Source organism: Brienomyrus brachyistius, unplaced genomic scaffold, assembly GCF_023856365.1.
Source record: "Brienomyrus brachyistius isolate T26 unplaced genomic scaffold, BBRACH_0.4 scaffold117, whole genome shotgun sequence".
NCBI lineage: Eukaryota > Metazoa > Chordata > Actinopteri > Osteoglossiformes > Mormyridae > Brienomyrus > Brienomyrus brachyistius.
The window spans coordinates 391,885-411,143 of record NW_026042392.1 but is presented as its reverse complement, the minus strand read 5'-3'; the positions used below and the strand labels follow the sequence as shown (position 1 = coordinate 411,143).

Below are 19,259 nucleotides of genomic sequence, written 5' to 3'. Positions count from 1 at the left end.
CTGAACACCGTATGCAAAGTGATCTCTCTATACACTGTCTGCACACTCTCTCTCTGCTTGCTGCCTCCACAATGATCGCACTGATTTCTCTGAACACTCTCTGTACATTCTCCCTCTGCTTGCTGTCTGCAGACTGATCTTTCTGAACACATTGTCTGCACACTGATTTCTCTGTGCACTTTCTACACAGTGACCATTAGCTTCTTCCGGCCTCTCCACCTCATTCCTCACACCGATCTCTCTGTCTCATCTCTCCCCTTCACACCAATATTTCCGTCTCATTCCTCACGCTGATCTCTCTGTCTCATCTCTCCCCTTCACACCAATATCTCCACCTCATTCCACACACCGATCTCTCTGTCTCATCTCTCCCCTTCACACTAATATCTCCGTCTCATTCCTCACGCTGATCTCTCTGTCTCATCTCTCCCCTTCACACCAATATCTCCATCTCATTCCTCACGCTGATCTCTCTGTCTCATCTCTCCCCTTCACACCAATATCTCCGTCTCATTCCTCACGCTGATCTCTGTCTCTCTCCTTCATACAGATCTCTCAGTTTCCCTCCATCTCTCTCTTTCACAATGATCTCTTATCTCATTCCTTGCACCGATCAGTGTCTCTCCTTTCCACTAATCTCTTCATCTCTCTCCTTCACACAACTACTCCGTCTCCCTCGTCTCTCACCTTCACACCGATCTCTCATCTCCCTCCTTCACATTGTTCTCTGTCTCCCTCCTTCACACAATGTCTGTCTCTCTCCTTCACACCAGTCTTGGCGTCTCCCTCTTTACACTGATCTCTCCATCTCCACCCTCACACTGATATCTCTGACTCGTCTCTCTCCTTCACACTGATCTCTCCCTCTTCCTCCTTCACACTGATCTCTCCCTCTTTCTCCTTCACACTGATCTCTCCATCTCCACCCTCACACTGATCTCTCTGACTCGTCTCTCTCTTTCACACTGATCTCTCCCTCTTCCTCCTTCACACTGATCTCTCCCTCTTTCTCCTTCACACTGATCTCTTTGTCTGACACAGAGGCCACGCTGAGCCTGCCGTCTGTGGGCACCCCCGCCGAGCCGTTTCCGCTCCCTCAGTCGGACTCCCTCAGCTCACCGAACACCGCTCAGGGCCGTCCTGTGGAACATGCTGAATTATTCATCTGTGCTTCCCAACAAGCCTGTGTACCAGGCGCCGATCGGCCCAGCCGCCGAGCCGAGAAAGCCCCCCCCAATGTTCATACTCGACGTATTGCAGTCTGGCTAATTAGTTTAGCTATACTGCACTCTCCTGTCTGAAGCACATATGGCAAGAATGCTGAGGTACGAACCCCCTCCCCAGGTCCCCACAGCCCCCTGGGACCCAGGTATGATGCCACACAGCTACCAGCATACATTTCAAGAGAAGACACATAGTGGGCACTTCTGGGGCGTTTTGTGTTTTTGGCAGGAAAAGAATAAAGGACCATGAGGACCATAAACACACAGCACAGGAGCACTGAAAATGTAGCTGTAATGTACTGTCCTGGGTCTACATTTACGGAGACAGTAAACTGTATGTACCTCTATATATAATTAATAATATTACGGACATACACCTCATGAGGTGGACAGTGTAAAAAGCGGCCCACTGTGTGAGGCTCAGCATTGAAGAGGCCAGAGCAGGAAACAAAATCACCACCAACAACAAAACAAACGAATGAAAGGAAGCCGATAGGCCCAGGCAGACAGAGAACCATTTCACTGAGTGTCCCCAACTGTCTGGACTTCCTGCATTACAAGTGACTTGCCGGGAGCTCATGGTGACAAACTAGGGGCTGAATGGCAACGATGTGGCAACGATGGGGGAAACGCAGCACCGAATTCCCTCCAGTGATGGGCGGGATTACCATGCACAGCCAATCAGCTGCTTCCGATTGGGTCAAACTGAGTGGCGAGAGCATGAGATTATCCTAGTAACCATGGGTTTTAGAGCCTCTCCACCGCCAGCCATCAGGTCATTGCCCGTACACCCCCCAGCACAGCCAGGTGACGTCAAGTCTGACAGGAAAAGCGATTATGAGAATTCGGAAAGCACCAACATCTCTCGGAGGAGACGGGGCTTCTCTGACATGTTACTGTCGACTGTGAGCTTTGGAAGCAAAAGATAAATGGATGCTGTTGTCTAAGTCACCTTAAAACACAAAACATTGAGACGCAAACAAGCCAGTGAAAGGTTTTCTTTGAAGAGAGAATAAACACGGAATTCATTAACAGGCGGTTACTGGGAAGTGACCTGCTCCTCAGAGAAGACTCCCAAAAAAGGGGAATGATTAGCATGCCTCTGTGGCGAGCTATTTCTGTCAATCCCATCAAATTATGGCCAGTAACATGATTCAAAGGCCATCATCGCTTCCCAGATTCCACGTATTCATTTGTTTTCGGTTTGTTTGAATTCCGTTTGTAAAGCATGCAGCGATGACTGAAGCCATGAAATCATCCTCTAAAAGCACTGAGAGGAAAAACAGAGAGAATCCTGCAACAAATGGGGCGGAATCTGCTGGGGCTGAGGGAGAAACTCCAGGATTTCTCTCTGATTCTCATCACGGCTCAAACTCCACAATGCAAACAAGTCCATGTGCGAGTCCACTGGGGGCTTGGTAATTAGCCAGAAGACCACAATGAAGAAAGGGAGATCCTAGACCAAGCCGGGCATATATTAAACCAGGATACCAAAGTGTTGGACAGACATTTGAACAGAGACTGTCTGACCTGCACCAAAGAATGCTGACACAGTTCGGCACAGAAACTGGCTGACCTGCACTAACGATGTCCGACACAGATCTGCACAGAGATTGTCTGGTCTACTCTAAGGAATGCTGATTTGCACAGAAATAGTTCAGCCTGCACTAAAGGAGACTGACACAGATCTGAACAGAGCTTGTCTGATCTATTCTAAGGAAGACTGACAAAGTTCCACACAGAGATTGTACAGCTAAGCAGAGTTCTGGCAGAACTATCTGAAGTAACTTGACTTGGAACAAATATTTTATATAAAAGTCTGTGGAAAAAGTAGTCATCACACATCCAATGTACTTTGAACAAACTTCTTTAAACCCTTGACCCCTGCAGTTAATGGCAGAAAAAAAGAATGCTTGAACATTTTCTTTTAATCTTAGGGCATTTATCTGTAAAATCAATTTTCCACAAAACCCTCTCACATCCCAGGGAAAGGCAAAAATGTAATTACATTCTTTGACCACAACAACAGGAGCAAAACTGGAAAACTGGTTGGGTCATTCCTACACGTATGTCAGGCTGATGTCAAAAAAAGCTGAGATATCAGAAGCCAATTGGTGTCTCAAACTTAAGATAGCCTTTAGCCTGCGTGGAAGATCAAACATGATACATCACGCTAAAAAAAGAATTACTCACAAATCCACGCGACTGGGCAACACAAAACAGCGCTGAGGAAAAGGGAATTGTGAGCCAAACATGAGGCACATAAAAAGTGCAGCCAATGACCAGATTTTTAAGAAAAGCCAGCCAATAACCAGCATGGTGAAGGGAAATCATCCAATAACTGCCCTGATAATGAAATCAGCCAATGAGAATCTTGGGGAGGCAATCAACCAATCAATGACAATTCTGGTAAAAAGTTTATTTAGTGACCAGTCGAAAACGACCCTGCAAACGAAAGTAGCTTAATAACAGCAATTACGAGATGAAGAGGGACTGCACCTACGGTACCTGCATGATCACCTGCTGCCAGGCCAGGGGCTGGCTGCTGGCCGTGGGCCGCAGGGCCAGGCTGTGGCACTCCTCCTCCAGGGCACGGGTCAGGCGCTCAAAACGAGCCTCCTGCTCTTTGACCGAGGCCAGGATGCTGGCGGCCGATCTCAGCTCGTAATTGTCCATGCCGGTCTGAGGAGCAGGATGGGGGAGGGGGGAGAATGCTGAGACACACAGTCATTAAAAACACTTATATACAGCCATTGAACACAATAATGGAAATGCTTTAATTAAACATTTTTGTTTATGTGGCAACTAAATTACAGCTACATAGGTGCGTCATACGCTAGTCAGCAGTATGCATGAGCCACAAAACAAATCTGCCAACCAGCAGACACAAAAACCGCAAAATAATTTAATGTGTCAAGACAAAAGGTCTTGAATTATTACAGCATTTAACAAACAGGGATAAACTGCTTGGAAGTGGGGAATGGGGGTCGCTTGGAAACTGCATCCAAGGACACTGCACCTGACCCCTCAGCCTTCTAACTGCAATGTGGGGGATCTGCAGAATGGTGCAGAACATGTATGACCATTCCATTCCCAGGAAGACTGAAGCTGTTCTGAAAGCAAAGGGTGGCCCTACACTTCATATAGTCTATGACATTAATATACTGTAAGTGTCCATCCTGTCCCTCCATGGATGCTCATGCACACTAGCACATGCTCATAAGCAGCAGGCCATTAAATCCAAAGTGGTCCTTATCTTATTGTTACCCCCTATATAAAGCTGAAGCAGTGGCAGCCACACAGAGCAGCTGGCGGTAATAAGGGAGTGGGGAGGATGGCAGGAAGGAGACACTGACCTGTACTGCTGCGAGAGCGACGCTTACACCTCTCAGAGCGCTTGGCTGTGAGCGTCAGCGCCCAGGCATCCCCCGCCACGTGGACACGAGGCGGCGCAGGTGCGGGAGGATGGGACGGCTAAAGGACGTAGGGAGAGACAGAGGAGGGCAAACCTTAGATTACGGGGTTAAAAACAGCGGCTCCTGGGGTGGGTGTCACCGTCCTCAAGTGGCGGGCTACATAACAGCCTGTGACAGGATTCTCAGGCAGCAGTGGGCAGCACACAGAGCAGAGGGACAGGGTCTGCAAGGCAGTCGAGGGACATCATGGTGACTGCAGAGTGAGAGCTAACTGAGTATAAACCACAGACTGCCAGCTCTCACACAGGCTAACGTGTATCTCTGCAAACTCAAGGGCAGTTCCTAGGCATCAAAGGGCACATCTACATTCGGAGTCAAGCCCACTTTTCATGTACCGATAAGTGTAGTCTCTGTGTCTGCGTGGTAAAAGGTGCTTCCTGATCTAAGGTTCCGCAGGCATCTAGGGTGGTCTAGACACAGAGAACATGCATCAAAATACCCACACATGGCAATCTACACACAGACACTCCAATACAAATACATAGAACTGGACAAGTGACGCACGCCCTCCCTGTTCAATGCAGGACGATCACATGCATACGAATTCATGCACACAGAATCACAGTATAATCGAAAGCACAAGCTGAATGGCAAAAGTTAATCCAGTATAAGTTACAATACTGGTTTATCACACACTAAGGGGAATTTAGACCCAAGTTCACACATTCTTGGATGGCGTGAAAAAGCCCACGCAAGTGCAGGAAAATCATGGAAAGTGCCAACACAGCTGGGACTGAAATTCAGCACAACCTTGGAGGTTTCTAACAGCGCAATTATTTTTTCTGTCGAAATGCATTGATAAGAAAACAGCCTCCATTCATTTATAATATGTCACACATCACGGTTTCTAGAGGAAAGAAAAGCTGAGAGTATCACAAGAACCTGCAATGTTTTGCAAGATAAAAATATTTCACTTCTACATAAGGGAGGCTGTCCTTAAATCCAGGCTTGAGGAAGCTCCTTATCAAAAGGGGGACACATTACAACACTCAAAGAAAAAGGCAGGCTGTGGATTTGCCTACATGAGCTGGTTCACTCGCTCTCTACACAGGCGGTAGACAGCCTGCCACACTGTTTATTTACTGTCCCAGGTGCAATGCAAACCCTATTATGTGAAGAGACTTGGACACCAAAAAGGACTGTGAACTTTACGCTCGTCCATGTCCTTCCTTTCTCCAGACCACTTTCCCGAGAGTCTTATGATCATGCATATAATCAGACATTTTTGTGCTCAAGCAATTCAAGTACCTTGCAAGGTTATTACAGATAATGCAAACTAAATGTAAATGAGCCAAATCTGTGAATACTACAAATAAACACAATGGAGCTTTCATAAAAAGAATTACCGTATTTCCTTTAAAATGAAACAAAGCAGTGATGAGAGCTCAGTGTTTGGGAACATTTCAGATATAGCAGTCCTGTGCGTAGCCACACTAGGAAACAAGGATTTTGGTGGAGAGCTGAATGGGAAGAATCCCAGAAACTGGAAAACTGCCCTATTTTCCCATGATATCCCAGGTACCATAGGGCACAAGTCTGCATATCTTCATAGTGCAGGACAAATCCAGAGTACATGTAGGAAACCCATACAACACGCAAACTTGTGAATTCGAACCCCAGACCACAGAGATGTGAGATCACAATGCCACCTGCAGAAGTAAAGTAATAGTGTTTATATGAAAAGGACTGAAAATTAGAAAAAGAAGAGAAACATAAAATAAAAATGGAAATTAAATGGAACCATTGTATCTGTTCCGTTTCTTTGTTCTTCCTGAGTGTGTCCTGCTGGCCAGGAAGAGGGAAAGTTAGATTAAGGAGTGCAGTAAATTGCCTTCAGGTTTTTTTGCTGTTATGAGGTTGTCAGATCTGCATGGGCCACTGCTTAGAGCTGCCCCCCCGGTGAGATCCAAAAAAGCAAGGATGAGTTGGAGCCAAAAACCAGCATCACACCCATGCCACCAGTCCCTCAGTGCAGATGGCCTGTCCTCCTCCTTGTTGTCTTCGATGAAAATCGTCCATGTGGAGGGTGAAGTGCCGACAGAGGGTCCTGCTCTCCAACAGAATGGTATTTCAATTCAGGCTTACATTCTAGTCACATAAAATAGTGTCTAGAATTTAAGATGTAACAAGGGCCAGAAGTACTTCACAGGAACTAGTTATGGGCCGCTGAGTCCAGATAACAGAAAACCACTCTAACTAATATAAGACCTTATAGTGATTCACCTTCAGAAACCTAGAGGCAGCACAACCTAACACCCAATGTTCAAGGCATAGATCTGGCACCAGGGCCAACAGGTGGTATCATGGTAATGGATGTGGTATCTATGGTATCTATGTAAAAAACTGCAAACCATCTTGGATTGTCACCCATGTCTCATCATCCATCAACTAAATGAAAGAAATGGCAAACTTTCAGGCACCGTGACCACTCCCTGACCCAAGGAGAGTAAAGCACGTGTAATCACATCCCAAAGTTCTTAGCATCCAGCAACTCTAAGTACCGCACTACACATCAGAGCTTCTCAAACGTATTCTGCTGCACAGCCCTCAAACCCTGTGCTTTAACCAGCTTCTGACCTCCTTCTCATGCTAGATGGCCCACCTGTCATATATAACGGGCAGCTGAAAGAGAATGTGGATCCCGTAATCCATGGCTCTTGAGAGGGTTTACATTGGGAAAACCAGCCGGGCCCCGGTAAGCCCGATTACCGGAAACCCTTCTCCATTCTTGCTGTGAGCATCCAAATCTCACAGAAAATGCCATCTAGTAGTCACCTTCTCCTGTCAAGGTCTTCACCTGGAGCGCTCCATTATCGTTATAAGTGGGGGTGCTCCTTACCTCAGAAACCTCCCCAGACTCGAAGCACTCTACTGTGACTCAGACAAAGGTGAAAGAACTCACAACGGGGCACAGCAAGAGAGGATCCGTCAGACCTCTTCAAAGGTTGAGCATGAGTGAAAGAAGAGGCTCACTTAGAGTTACTGATATGGATGAAGAAGCTCCGGAACTGAACGTGGGCGGGACAGACAGGCTTGGACAATCACGGATTGGTTCAGCCCACTTTCAAATAGTTATTCTATTGGCTTTCATTGGATGAAAATCAGGAAAGACCATGGAAATCACTGACTGTCTGGTAATTGCTCCCAGTCTGGACTTCAAAGCTGCCGTGCAAACTTCTTAACAGCCTCGATGACGGACAGGGATTACAGCTAAAGAAAACCAATCACCATACTCTCCCTGGCCCTGAGTCTTCTTCCAGAATAGTATACTGCAACAGTGCCCCTGTATCCCAGGTGATGTGTTCCAAGACCTACCACAGACAGCAAAACCGCAGATAAAAGGGATCCCAACATGATTTTTGTATTCATACATATCGTAAAGTTAACTGATAAAAAATATGCACAGTATAAGACATGATCAACATTAATATAGTAATAATAAAGCACATTGTACATCAGTATACAGAACTCTCTTTCAAATTAAAGGGATTCTGATATTTTTTGCCAAATTCTCAAGAGACAATAGAGTGATGGAAAGACTTATTGGAAGATTGAAAAATGGGGTATCGCATTCCTGTGCGTGACCTGTAATGGCGGGTTGGCAGATTTCACCATGTTACAACCTGTACTTGCTTGGCACGTGGTTTGAAACTTATGAGCGGTTTATTTCAGGAATTTTCCATTTTTTTCGAACTGGGGTTACTGAAACCATGGATACGGGGGTCCCACTGTATGAACTCCATGCCAATTCTCTCCTATTCGGTCCCGCACCTTCCCTTCAATTCTTCAATGTCAGTGTGTACAAACCTTCAGACACCCCCTTCTGTAACTCGGCTTAGCTCGACTCCAGCACATAAATCAGAGACGCAGTGGGTAGAGTCGCAGCATTAATCAAAACACGGTAGGGGGCAAATTAACCTTTATCTGTTTCTAATACCTGATGTCATCAAGAGGAAGCTTTCTGACTGGAATTGCAAGACAAAATTGATTAAATACCCTTTCATCTTAGGCAGCAGGTCACATGAAGGTCAGGAGAGGGTGCACATGTATGTCCAAGGTGTTCATGTTTTCTGGGATATGCTCCAGGCTCATCGCAACCCTGTGCTCGATAAGCAGTAGGGATGATGGATAGATGGATGAATGGAGGAATAAGAAGATGCTCTCTGACACTGATCCCCGACTTAAATTAAGGCCAAATCGTTTATTCGTTTGTCCAGAATACAGGAGACACAGAAAAATTGGCATGGTTCATATGCTTGACAATACATAAAGACACAGTCCTCCATGATACTCGTTTGTGTGTAACCAATGTTCTTCTGTCAAATTGTTTTTCCAGACGTGCCACCACTGAGTTTGTCTGAATTGTTACAGCTGAACTCTTAATTGGCTTTGACTGAGCTGCCGAAAGAAATTCAAAATCAAATTACTTTTGCTATGCTCTTGTATCACGTTAAATTAAATTTTTTATTAGCAAGGTCTACCTCTAGATGAGAAAAAAATAACACATATCCCTTCCCTTTATTTTATAATTCATGAAACTTGAAAACAAGAATAAATCATTGAACTTTCTCTAATTAATTGTCAAGGGCAAAGAAGAGATGTGTGAAAGCATTCTATGAACAACATAAACAGTGCAGCCATTGTATCATGAATTTTAAGGTTAGACAACTGAACAAGGTATTTTTTTTATCAACATTACAAGTATTCTTTGATTACCGTGAAAAATCATGACTGTCTGCAGTGTCGTTGGTTTAATGCAATTTCAGTCATGTGCCTTATTCTGTCTAATCATGGTTAATTCATCTAGAGTGTAGGTGAAGTGAGAAACAGATTACACACTGCCATCACTGAGACTACAATTTTAACAACCATTTGAGCATCAGAGATCCTCCTATATGACGCATCAGGAAGCACAGGAAGGAAATGGTGCCTCTGGTATCTGTGATCCGTCTGCATCTGCGGTCAGAAAGAGCTATTTTTAGCCCACGCTAGTCAGCGATTCCCGAGACGTAAAGCACGCACTCTTCAGATCACTGGGAACAAATAACGGGAGTCGCCTGCATGACGGCATGGGACACAGCAGGATAAACACCAGGATCACGTTCACCGCCGATCGCTTCTGCTGGCTGAAATGGTGATGATAATTTCCAATTTAAGTCACCTAATCATTTCACTGCTTTTCTGTGGTCAAAAAATATCTTTTAATGAAGTGGGTAGCTTTATTCTTTGTGTATGTCAATTTCCATTTCTTAAAATGTCATTTATATTATTTATATTCTTTGTATGTCTAAATATTTACATTTATTACTTTCGCATTTGCGCTATGATCACCATTATCCATAGCATAACAGTGAGAACCATACCAGACACATAAATGGTACAACTAAGTAACAACCATGTAATGTCAAACAGACACAAGCGGACCTCAGTGTGATTTCCTCTGAGATTTTCTTGACGATACACACACAAGCACCAGTTAGCTGGCAAAAAACTGGCCCACAGGCACAATGGGGGGTACATAAAATATGTATCATGTACCAGACCGAAACTTGTCAAGTCTAAAAGCTAGCAAACAAACAATAAGTTGTTATATTAGCATTTTAACTTAAAATAAACTTATTTATTATGACGCTAGACTAGTTTAGATGAGCATGCGTACAAATGGCAAAGAATCTGACAAATAATGATAATGATGAATTTGATGGACGGCCCCATCACTCCCTGTCCCCTGTCTAATCATGACTTTTCCCACACCCCGACAGCTTTGGGTGGTATTTAATTTTTCATGCCGGCATACCATCCATAAATTTCGCCAAAAAAAAAAAAAAAAAAAACAATTCCCCCAGTAACCCAAATATATTACTTTAATAATGCCCTAGTTAACCCTACACACTCTCCCTGTCCCTTCAAATAATCTTTATTAAAAGCTGAACTTTGTATGACTATGTATATATATATATGTATATGTATATATATATATATATATATATATATATATATATATATATATATATATATATATATATAATCAGGTTCACCAGATCTGCGCCTGTTCTTTCATGCGCTAAGTAGTACTAGGGCTAAGTGATTATATTCAATTAAGACAATTAAGCTCCCCTACAAATTTTGATGAGTTGAGGGGGGGGGCACCTAAGATGAATTTTGGTGAATAAAAATCTTGCAGTAAACTGAAATTATTACTGCAATATTGCTCAAGCCTATCTTACACACTCTCATTACTCAAAATCCTTAGCCCAAAAGCCCAACTTTAATTAAATTTCCCCATGAGAAATTTCACCGAGTTTCCCATGATATATTTCACCAACTGGTTAGTGGCACCAGTTAGATACCCAGACAATGTGCCAGCAAAGTTTGATAAAGACCCGTCAAATACTTTTTAAGTTATTGTATTGAAGAAAACGTATCTGCGGCAGCAGATACAAAGTATCTTGTACATGCTACTCAATGCACCTTTGAAAACAGCCCAGCTCAAAGAGCAGCAGAGGACTGAAGGCATATCAGCCCTCATCGTGCACATATATTCAAGTGGCCAAATGCATAATACTGTTCATTACAAAAATGACAACTACGTAACTACGTCACCAAGCAGAACAAACTTCATTTTATTTCTTAAGAGGTGTCTTTAAGTATAAGATACAATACAATTTTCTATCCTGCTCTACTACCCATCAGTCTTTTTCTTCCACAGTCGTCACAGAGATATAGCGCCATGTGCTGGCCTGCTGCAAATGAGTGTAACAGAAGAGTTTAGGTAATTCACAAAACTTCCCATCTGTGTCCAATTACAATCAGCTGAAAAGGGATCTCCCTGCAAAAGCAACAGGGTGAGTCATTAGGGATAAATTAAACCCAGCTGAATGGAGAGACATTTTAAATTGCCATGCTTCAGCAATGCACTCACAGGCTGAATCTGAAGGCCATGATAGGTAACAACATGAATGCAACACTGGGAGACCCTGCAAACAGCACGCGAACAGAGAGCAGGCACAATCCAAACCCTGCAGCCTCGTGGCCACTGCCCTATGCACTGAGCACTAAGGGAACCAGCTACCCGGAAGTACACACTGAGACGGTCAGTTCATCGCTGAAGCTGTTCTCTATGCTGAAAGATCCCCCACAAGAGGTCACAGCTACTGCACTCCTATCACTACCCAGTGGTAGGGTTCACACTCCTGTGAGGTGAGAACTTCTGAGAACTTCAGAAACCACAGCCGGACTCAGAGGTGGATTCACTGTGATTTTAGAAAGTGCATTTTGGACACCCAACCTCCCACCCTCTGTTTATACGATGAGAAGGTCACCGCCATCATTAGAGCAAGGTCTTCAAAAGAGCGATAGTGACTTGTCACCTGTCATCCGAGGGCTGTCAGACTATAACATGGAATCAGGGAAGGTTCGCAGCTGAGCATTTGCTAGTTCATTAAAAGGACCAACCTGCAGCCAACTAGGCTCTGGACTTAGGCCCTGACTAAACATGATGCAACAGAACAAAAACTTGGACATGGTGTGGAACCACTGCTGTAGTCAGAGGAATAGTGCCCAGGTTCAAATAGGAAATGCTTTTATCCAAAATGAAAGCAGGGTTGTCCGGTTCCTAGAACAATGGGAGTTATGGGCCGTACTCTATGGCCTAAAGGTGAAAAGATCTGGACCAGCTACATTCCGGTCAGTAACAGAGCATCCTGAGCCTCTAGCTCCCTAATGTAGACACACATACAGATTCAGACACTTACATTGTTTTTTGGAACTTTGGCTATTCTGGACGTTTCCACTGACAATGAAATTCAGAGCATTCACCATGTCCAATAAATTCTCCGGGACCACGCAGCAACTTGAAAAGGCGGCGGGAGGGCGGGTCATCACATAACATAATGTGCCACCACACCCTTTGCTTATGGCGTACAAACATCATCCTGCATGTTTACAGAAACAGATGAACGCCAGTGTGGTGTGAACAAGTCCACATGTCACTAGGGGGAGGGAGGGAGAGGAAACAAAGGCAGACAGGAGGAGCGGTGGCTGCAGACCTGCCGCTTAATCACGGGAAAAGGTCGGGTGACAAGGCAAGCAGCTCCTATTAGTGACTACAGGGAAGGGCAAGCAGCCTCTTTTGGAGACAGAGGGGCCCCTGGCCAGCAACAGGGGAGACTGGGGGCCGCACATCTTGGCAGGAGATTAACCTCTACTTGGCTCTTCATATCCTGGCTGCTGGGATAGATCACAAAAAGTGTTATTAAAAAGGACCCATCCTTTTTTTGGAAGACCTTTGTCATGTATTTGGGGGGGAGGGGGGGGGGTTACATTATTCAAAATACCTGTCCTGGTCTCATATTCAGTTTGCGTCTCCGGCCAAGATATCTGAGGATCAACCCTCCAGAGTCCTCCAGTGTAAATCAAATTTTAAATAAGGGTTTCCATGCTGCTGTCCTGGTGGATTTGTTTTCCTGCAGGTGTTTGCTTTAACCTCTTCTCTTAATTACTTAAATAACGTAATCAGTTTGACATTTTGTACATTTTTCAAACTACAATTAAGCCAGGAAAACATGCTGAAGTAAGCCGGCCTGCTCAGCCCTCCAGGAATTGATGTTAGATGCCATTAATTTTGACAAAGCGCTGTAGTCAAAAGTGAGAACCAAGCCCTAGAAGGGGGACTTAATGAAGAAATATGCCAGATTAAATAGCACACGTACCAAATTGATTCAAGGTGTCCCACCGATCAAAAGGCAGCTTGTACTGCACCTGTAGGAATGCACGTTAAGTGAAAGTGCAGGTATCGATTTCAGTTATTGCTATGGAAATGAGCTCACTAGATCCACACACTGCTTAGCAGCAAACTAGATTAAGCATGGTGATGCACTGATTAGATGCTAGATGGCATGTTGTTAGTGGGATATAATAATTATGATGCCAAGTTAAGTTGCTAGATGCTCCTCAGGTATGCTTCATACAGCCAGTTTATAAATTTCAGAATCTGTTTTTTCGCTGGAATCTTGTCCTGTAAAGTCATCCGGTCACTTGGTCCTTGACTGACCTGTGAGGATCCACATGAAAACAAATGGATAATATCATTCTGCATTAATTTTCCATGATCTGGCAAGGGAGGGTGCATTTCCTGAACTCGGTGTCAAGCCAGAAGCGGCGCCCCCTATCTAGTGACTCCCGTCAGCATGGAACACACATGAGCTCCCCAGAAGAGCGATAATGGGCTTGACAGACACACGCGGTCTAGCAGCAGCAGCAGTTTGGAAGCACTTCATGCAACGTGGCGAATGCATTTATTTTCCGTTTCATTACGCCGAGATGACAGAATCTGCAAACACGGTGGGAACTGGGGCGTGGGACACATTATGTCCCTCCAACAGGCATTCAGAAACAAGAAATGATGCCACACAAATACAAACGGGGTGTGGATTACAGTGACAGCCTCATGGGTGAGGAGGTGGAGGGGGGCACTTTGTGAAGGTCAAAAAAGACAGCAGACACTGAGGCTGCAGGCTGAAGTCCTCATTACTATTTGGAGAGCCCACTGCATATCAAGTCATGTGACTCACATCAGCTCCACTGACCTGTCTTCGGGTCACACCGATGTGGGAGTCACTCACATTCTGGGCCTCCGCTAGAGACGTGTTTTACCCAGAAACCTCCCAGTTCTCAGGATCCCGCTCAAACGCCAGCAGCCTGCCACGCTGTTCACACGCATAGACTAGGGGGCATTTCCAGGCTGAGCAGCTGACCCTTCCTATTCACCAAAGGTCTCTGGGAAGTTTCGAAAGCTCCACTTAAACACAGCACATTTGCTTAATAAGAGGCATCACAGTAAAGTAAGTGCTACACAAACAGGTCATGAGGAAGGTCACAGCGTGAGCCGCTCCAAGACAGGAGAGGTTGTTATGGTCCAAAATAAAATTGTACATGATGCCGTGACTTGGTTACTGCAGAAATGAGGGGATAAAGGTGACTTCAAGGTCACAATTCATCCAAATATTGTGAATTTACCAGGCCGAGTGGAGCCATCCACACAAAACTAAGGACTAGACACAATTTTTGTGAGTTATTGGCCAGAAACTCATGGCCGCAACATCAGGATGGCGCTCAACCTCATCAGTGGTCCGTCACATGTGCAGCAAGGCAGGCCTGAAAGGAACCAAATAAAACATTTAGGAAAACATATCCTGACCTTTTCCAAGGCGGGATTATACAATGCAGTACTGACTCGTCTGTGCTACAGACTGGCTGATGAGTCTGTTCAGAATTTTCCCTCTAACTTCAATCATGATCCTGAAAAATAACAAGCACCTTCAAAGAGGAGTTTGATAAACGATGTGTTGAATGTGTCCTCTCCTGTAGGGCCTGTTCCAGTCTCATGTCAGGCGACCCCATGCTGTTTTCCCAAACCACTGATTACAGTAAAATTCGTGCAACAGAACGCCTTCATCACAGCGGGCTAAGCGTTGGTTAAGATCCATGACATAAAGGTTGGCAGAAAGTCCAAGGAGAAGCCCTGCTGAAGTACCACCGAGTGAAATACCCAGCTGCACTAAGAAATGAGCTAAAGATAATAACCTTTTCTGTCCAAAACAGTCAAATGATACCCTGAATGGCCTGTTTAGTAATTACTGTCTAAAGGGACAATTTTGCTGGTATGACATGGCGAGGAACTCAACAGCATGAAGAGCACCAGATGTCCAGGCAGGGTGGGGGGTGGAGGATGCACAACGGCCGGCGCTAACCTGTCCACAACAGATGACCTAAATTCTCTAGATTCTCAACAGGGCCTTGCTGTGCGATTAGCAAAAGTGGACCTCCCTGGGTCAGAACACGCCCCTTCAACAGGCTAAACCACTCCAGTGCAAGGAGAGGACTCATTCATGGCCGCACAGCAAATCATGTCGCTAGGGAAACACAGCAGCTGCACAAATGAATCTGCAGATGACGTAACCCCTACGCACAGTCTGGTGAAAGGATGGCTTTCCATTACAACATTAAATAAAGTCACATTAATTCCTTGACATTTAAAAATGAATGAACTCTACATTCTGTCACCTTATAGTGTGGGGTTGTTTCGGGTATAATGAAATCTCTGGCCAGGAGACCACGCAGTTTAATCATTCATCTCCGAGCTTGGCCAAGTTCACATGAGATCTCCTTCCTAAAGCTCTTTCTATTTCAAGTTGTGGTCGCAGTCCCCCCAACCCCTAACATGAAAACCTCATAAACGTGCAGCCCCCAGTTTGAAAGCAGTGTAGAGATATCTAATCCCAAGCACTTAAGAGGCTCCACCTGTGGCTTCCTGTCAGATGGCCGGCCTTTGTTGTGGAGGCCTGGAAAAAAGGCACCACTTCCAGCAGGAACAGGAAACGGTTCAATCAGCTGTGACTCGTTATGACTGGGGACTGATTCAATCCCATTAAGCTCAGCAATCAAATAGAGTTGGAAATGTTGAAAATGACCATTTAATGATTGTTCTAAAATATTTATTTTAGTGGGTTGATCTGCTCCAAGTAACACACACAGTCTCCACCTGTGAGGAGGGGACCCAAAAACAGCCCACCAGTCAACGACTCCCTCAGCGTCCCTATGCAACCACGATCGCTACACGCTGGGTATCCTCACATAAGCAGCTCCAAGCAGTGGGCACATTCCTCCATCACAAGGGGTGTGGAGTTAAAGTTACATGGGCAGGAGTATCTCGTGGAGAAAATGCTAATGCATGGGCGGAGACAGCAGGCATGAGACTGGAGAAGCAAACGGCTGGGGTGACCAGTGATTTTAACACAAATGTGAGTCTGTAGTCCTTTGGCACATATTACAGGTGTGAGAGGGAAGACGCCAGTAATCACAGCCCATGATAAGGCAAGTCAGTAAGAAATAGGCTGCCGATAATCAACGGTTAACATGAGGAACAATGCTGATGCAACATTTCAGGCGTGCATGCAGCGGGAACACAGAACAGCCATAAAAACATGCAATGGTTTCATAACGATGCCTTCCAATGTTACAGGTCACATTCTGCATCCGCTCACATCGAGCAGCCCCCGCCGTGTCACTGACGAGGCGCCGATGGGATGGCAGCCATGCACGGCTGAGGAAGCGCATGTGTCGAATCCCAGCCCATGGTGGCTAATCACACAGGTGTTCGAAAAAAAGTAGCCGCCCTCCAGGGTCATCTTGCGTTTGACTGTATCTGAGTGGCAGCACGGCAAAAAAAAACGGTCACTGCATCAGCCGTCACTTCCATGGGAGAGTGCAGTGTGCAGAGACCATGCCGGACCCTACCCAGGACTCGGAGACACCATGTCTCGTGTTCGTAAACTCCTTACCTGCCGTCTTTCTAACAACTTGTTTTCACATGGACCTAGCTGCTAACTGTTGTCTAAAGGGGCAATAAAATTTCATTCGGATTACAGTGTTTGTAAATATTTTATGCCTATCCGCAAGCACATGGATGTGCACAGACCAGCTCCCTGTATTGAGAAAGGGTCCAATTAGCAGAGCCGCCGATCAGCTGTGAGCGTGACATGTCCACATGACGACACGGGAATGCAGCAGTGTGGTCTTCAGATGCCAGTCTCTTACAGTGGCTTGCTTTATGTGAGCCATCTGCAGTGCTCCAAGATAATGCGCATTTAGCAAAAGTGGACCTTGGCCAGCTGATGGAAATGGCCGGCATTACGGTTCCACGGACTGATGGAAAACCTGCGGACAGAGCACCGGCAGTGCCTCTGTAAACATTTGCGATAAGAAAAGGAGCTCTCTCACTAGTGGGATTACTGAGAAGCTCCCCACATTATAACTTACCAGTCTTAGCCAGGTTTTACTACCAAGTGCTATGGTCCAGTTCAGGGTTGAAACACGTACGATATGTAGTTAAAGCTGAGTTTGAGTTTTAATTACGGCTGTTAGACATGCACAACATGAGACAAATGACCAGCGACAGATGGGGTTATTGCCAAAGTAGCAGAAGCCCACATGATCTACCTAAATATAGAGACACCCTACCTTTTCTATAGACACTTTACACAAAAAACAGGCACCAAAAGAGTGAAGGACAAAAGGCACCTAAGTACTACCTTCTGAAGGGGGAGGGGAGTTAACACAACCATCATGCCTCAAAAATCAGAAAGGGCCGACCAGAGAATGCAATCATACACCAAGTCACACCTAGGATAAAACAGGGTGTTAGTGACCGTCTGAGAGTGGAAATATTGTATTATACCACAAAAAAGTGAAACTTCATTTGTAAGTTGCTTTTAACACACAAAGTACTTTAAATTAGTACTCTTGAATTCTATTAGTTATAAATGGAAAGAGAGGAAAACAAAGCAGAGGCCTCCCTCAGGCAATCTCCTGTCTCACGACTGTGCCATTAAAGTTCTCGATGTGTCGTGACCATGTGCAGACTCCCCGGGGAACGCAGAATGCACACCTCCCTGTTCCGAGGTCAGCACCTATGCGTTCCTGTCCGCCTTGCTTTTAAATACCGTCAGTATTACCCAAGTTAGTCAGGTGGAAAGGAACAAGGATGCTGTGCTCATACCTCCAGTGCTGATATGTTCTCAACATCGCCACACTACACTCTGTAGGAGACTGAAGCCAATGTGTGTGTGTGTGTCTCAATATTTCAATAAAATTCAGTCACTATGGAAACGCCTACAGTAAAAGATCTATGCACCATGGTGACCTAGTAATGTCTGTATGATCCCAAGAACACTAAGCTTGAAAGTGTGAATAAAAACCATACAGACACAAAATTTAACCGACCCATCTGATAGGCAAACATATTTTACATCTGCTACTTTTATCTGGGAACAACTGATCGAAATGAAAATACAAAACCAAGCAGCTAAAGATCTGTGATAACATCACATTTTTCTAGAAACCTGAGGTCCTTATCATAGGAGATAACATGAAATACCACTCAAAGTGAAATCAAGCTTGTTTTGTTAATCTGATCAATGGACAATATAGTGCATTCTCCCTGAAAACAACACTGTCCCTTTGTTTTTTAAAAAGAAAAAAAAATCTGAGATACGTTTTTTCACAATGCACTGGCGCTGCTTGCAAAGTCAAAACTATCTGTGCCCCTAATAACTGTGCCAGGATTCGCGGTGAGCGGGTAAGCGGACGGGCAGGCAAGCGGGCAGGAAGCAGGCAAGGAGGCGAAAATTGGGGAAAACTGGCGATTTATTACGGAGCGGGATAGAACAGAACAAAAGACTAGTACTGACATCGACTAACATCAATGACGGACCAAAACCAGGGCAAGACGTGGATTGAAATAGACGAGACTGGGCGAAAATAATCAGACACAGCTGGGCAAGATCGGGGAAGCACATGTGGATAATCAGGGGGCGTGGCACACACGAGGAGCGGACGAGCTGCCAGTATCTCTCTCCTTCATTAGAGACTATCTTGAGCATCACTCGATAGCCTTTAACATGAGAGCTTTCTGGCAATTTGGTATTTTCCATCTTCTACTTTGGAAATACTACTGCAAAGTACTTTGGGAAAAAAACAGACACTAGTCACTAGCATTAGC

At 45.0% G+C, this 19,259-nt stretch overlaps 1 protein-coding gene across 4 annotated transcripts in view; it reads right to left on the bottom strand.

Annotated features, from left to right (window-relative positions):
* Positions 1-19,259, bottom strand: part of LOC125727767 (armadillo repeat protein deleted in velo-cardio-facial syndrome homolog) — a 58,083-nt gene that overhangs the window by 29,439 nt on the left and 9,385 nt on the right. For all 4 annotated transcript variants that reach the window (XM_049004677.1, XM_049004678.1, XM_049004679.1 and 1 more), the window contains 2 exons: positions 4,580-4,697; positions 3,732-3,905 (listed from right to left, as the gene is read on the bottom strand). In XM_049004677.1, coding sequence (XP_048860634.1) covers positions 3,732-3,899 — 168 coding nt within the window. In that variant the 5' untranslated portion in view covers positions 3,900-3,905; positions 4,580-4,697. The remainder of the gene's footprint in view (positions 1-3,731; positions 3,906-4,579; positions 4,698-19,259) is intronic.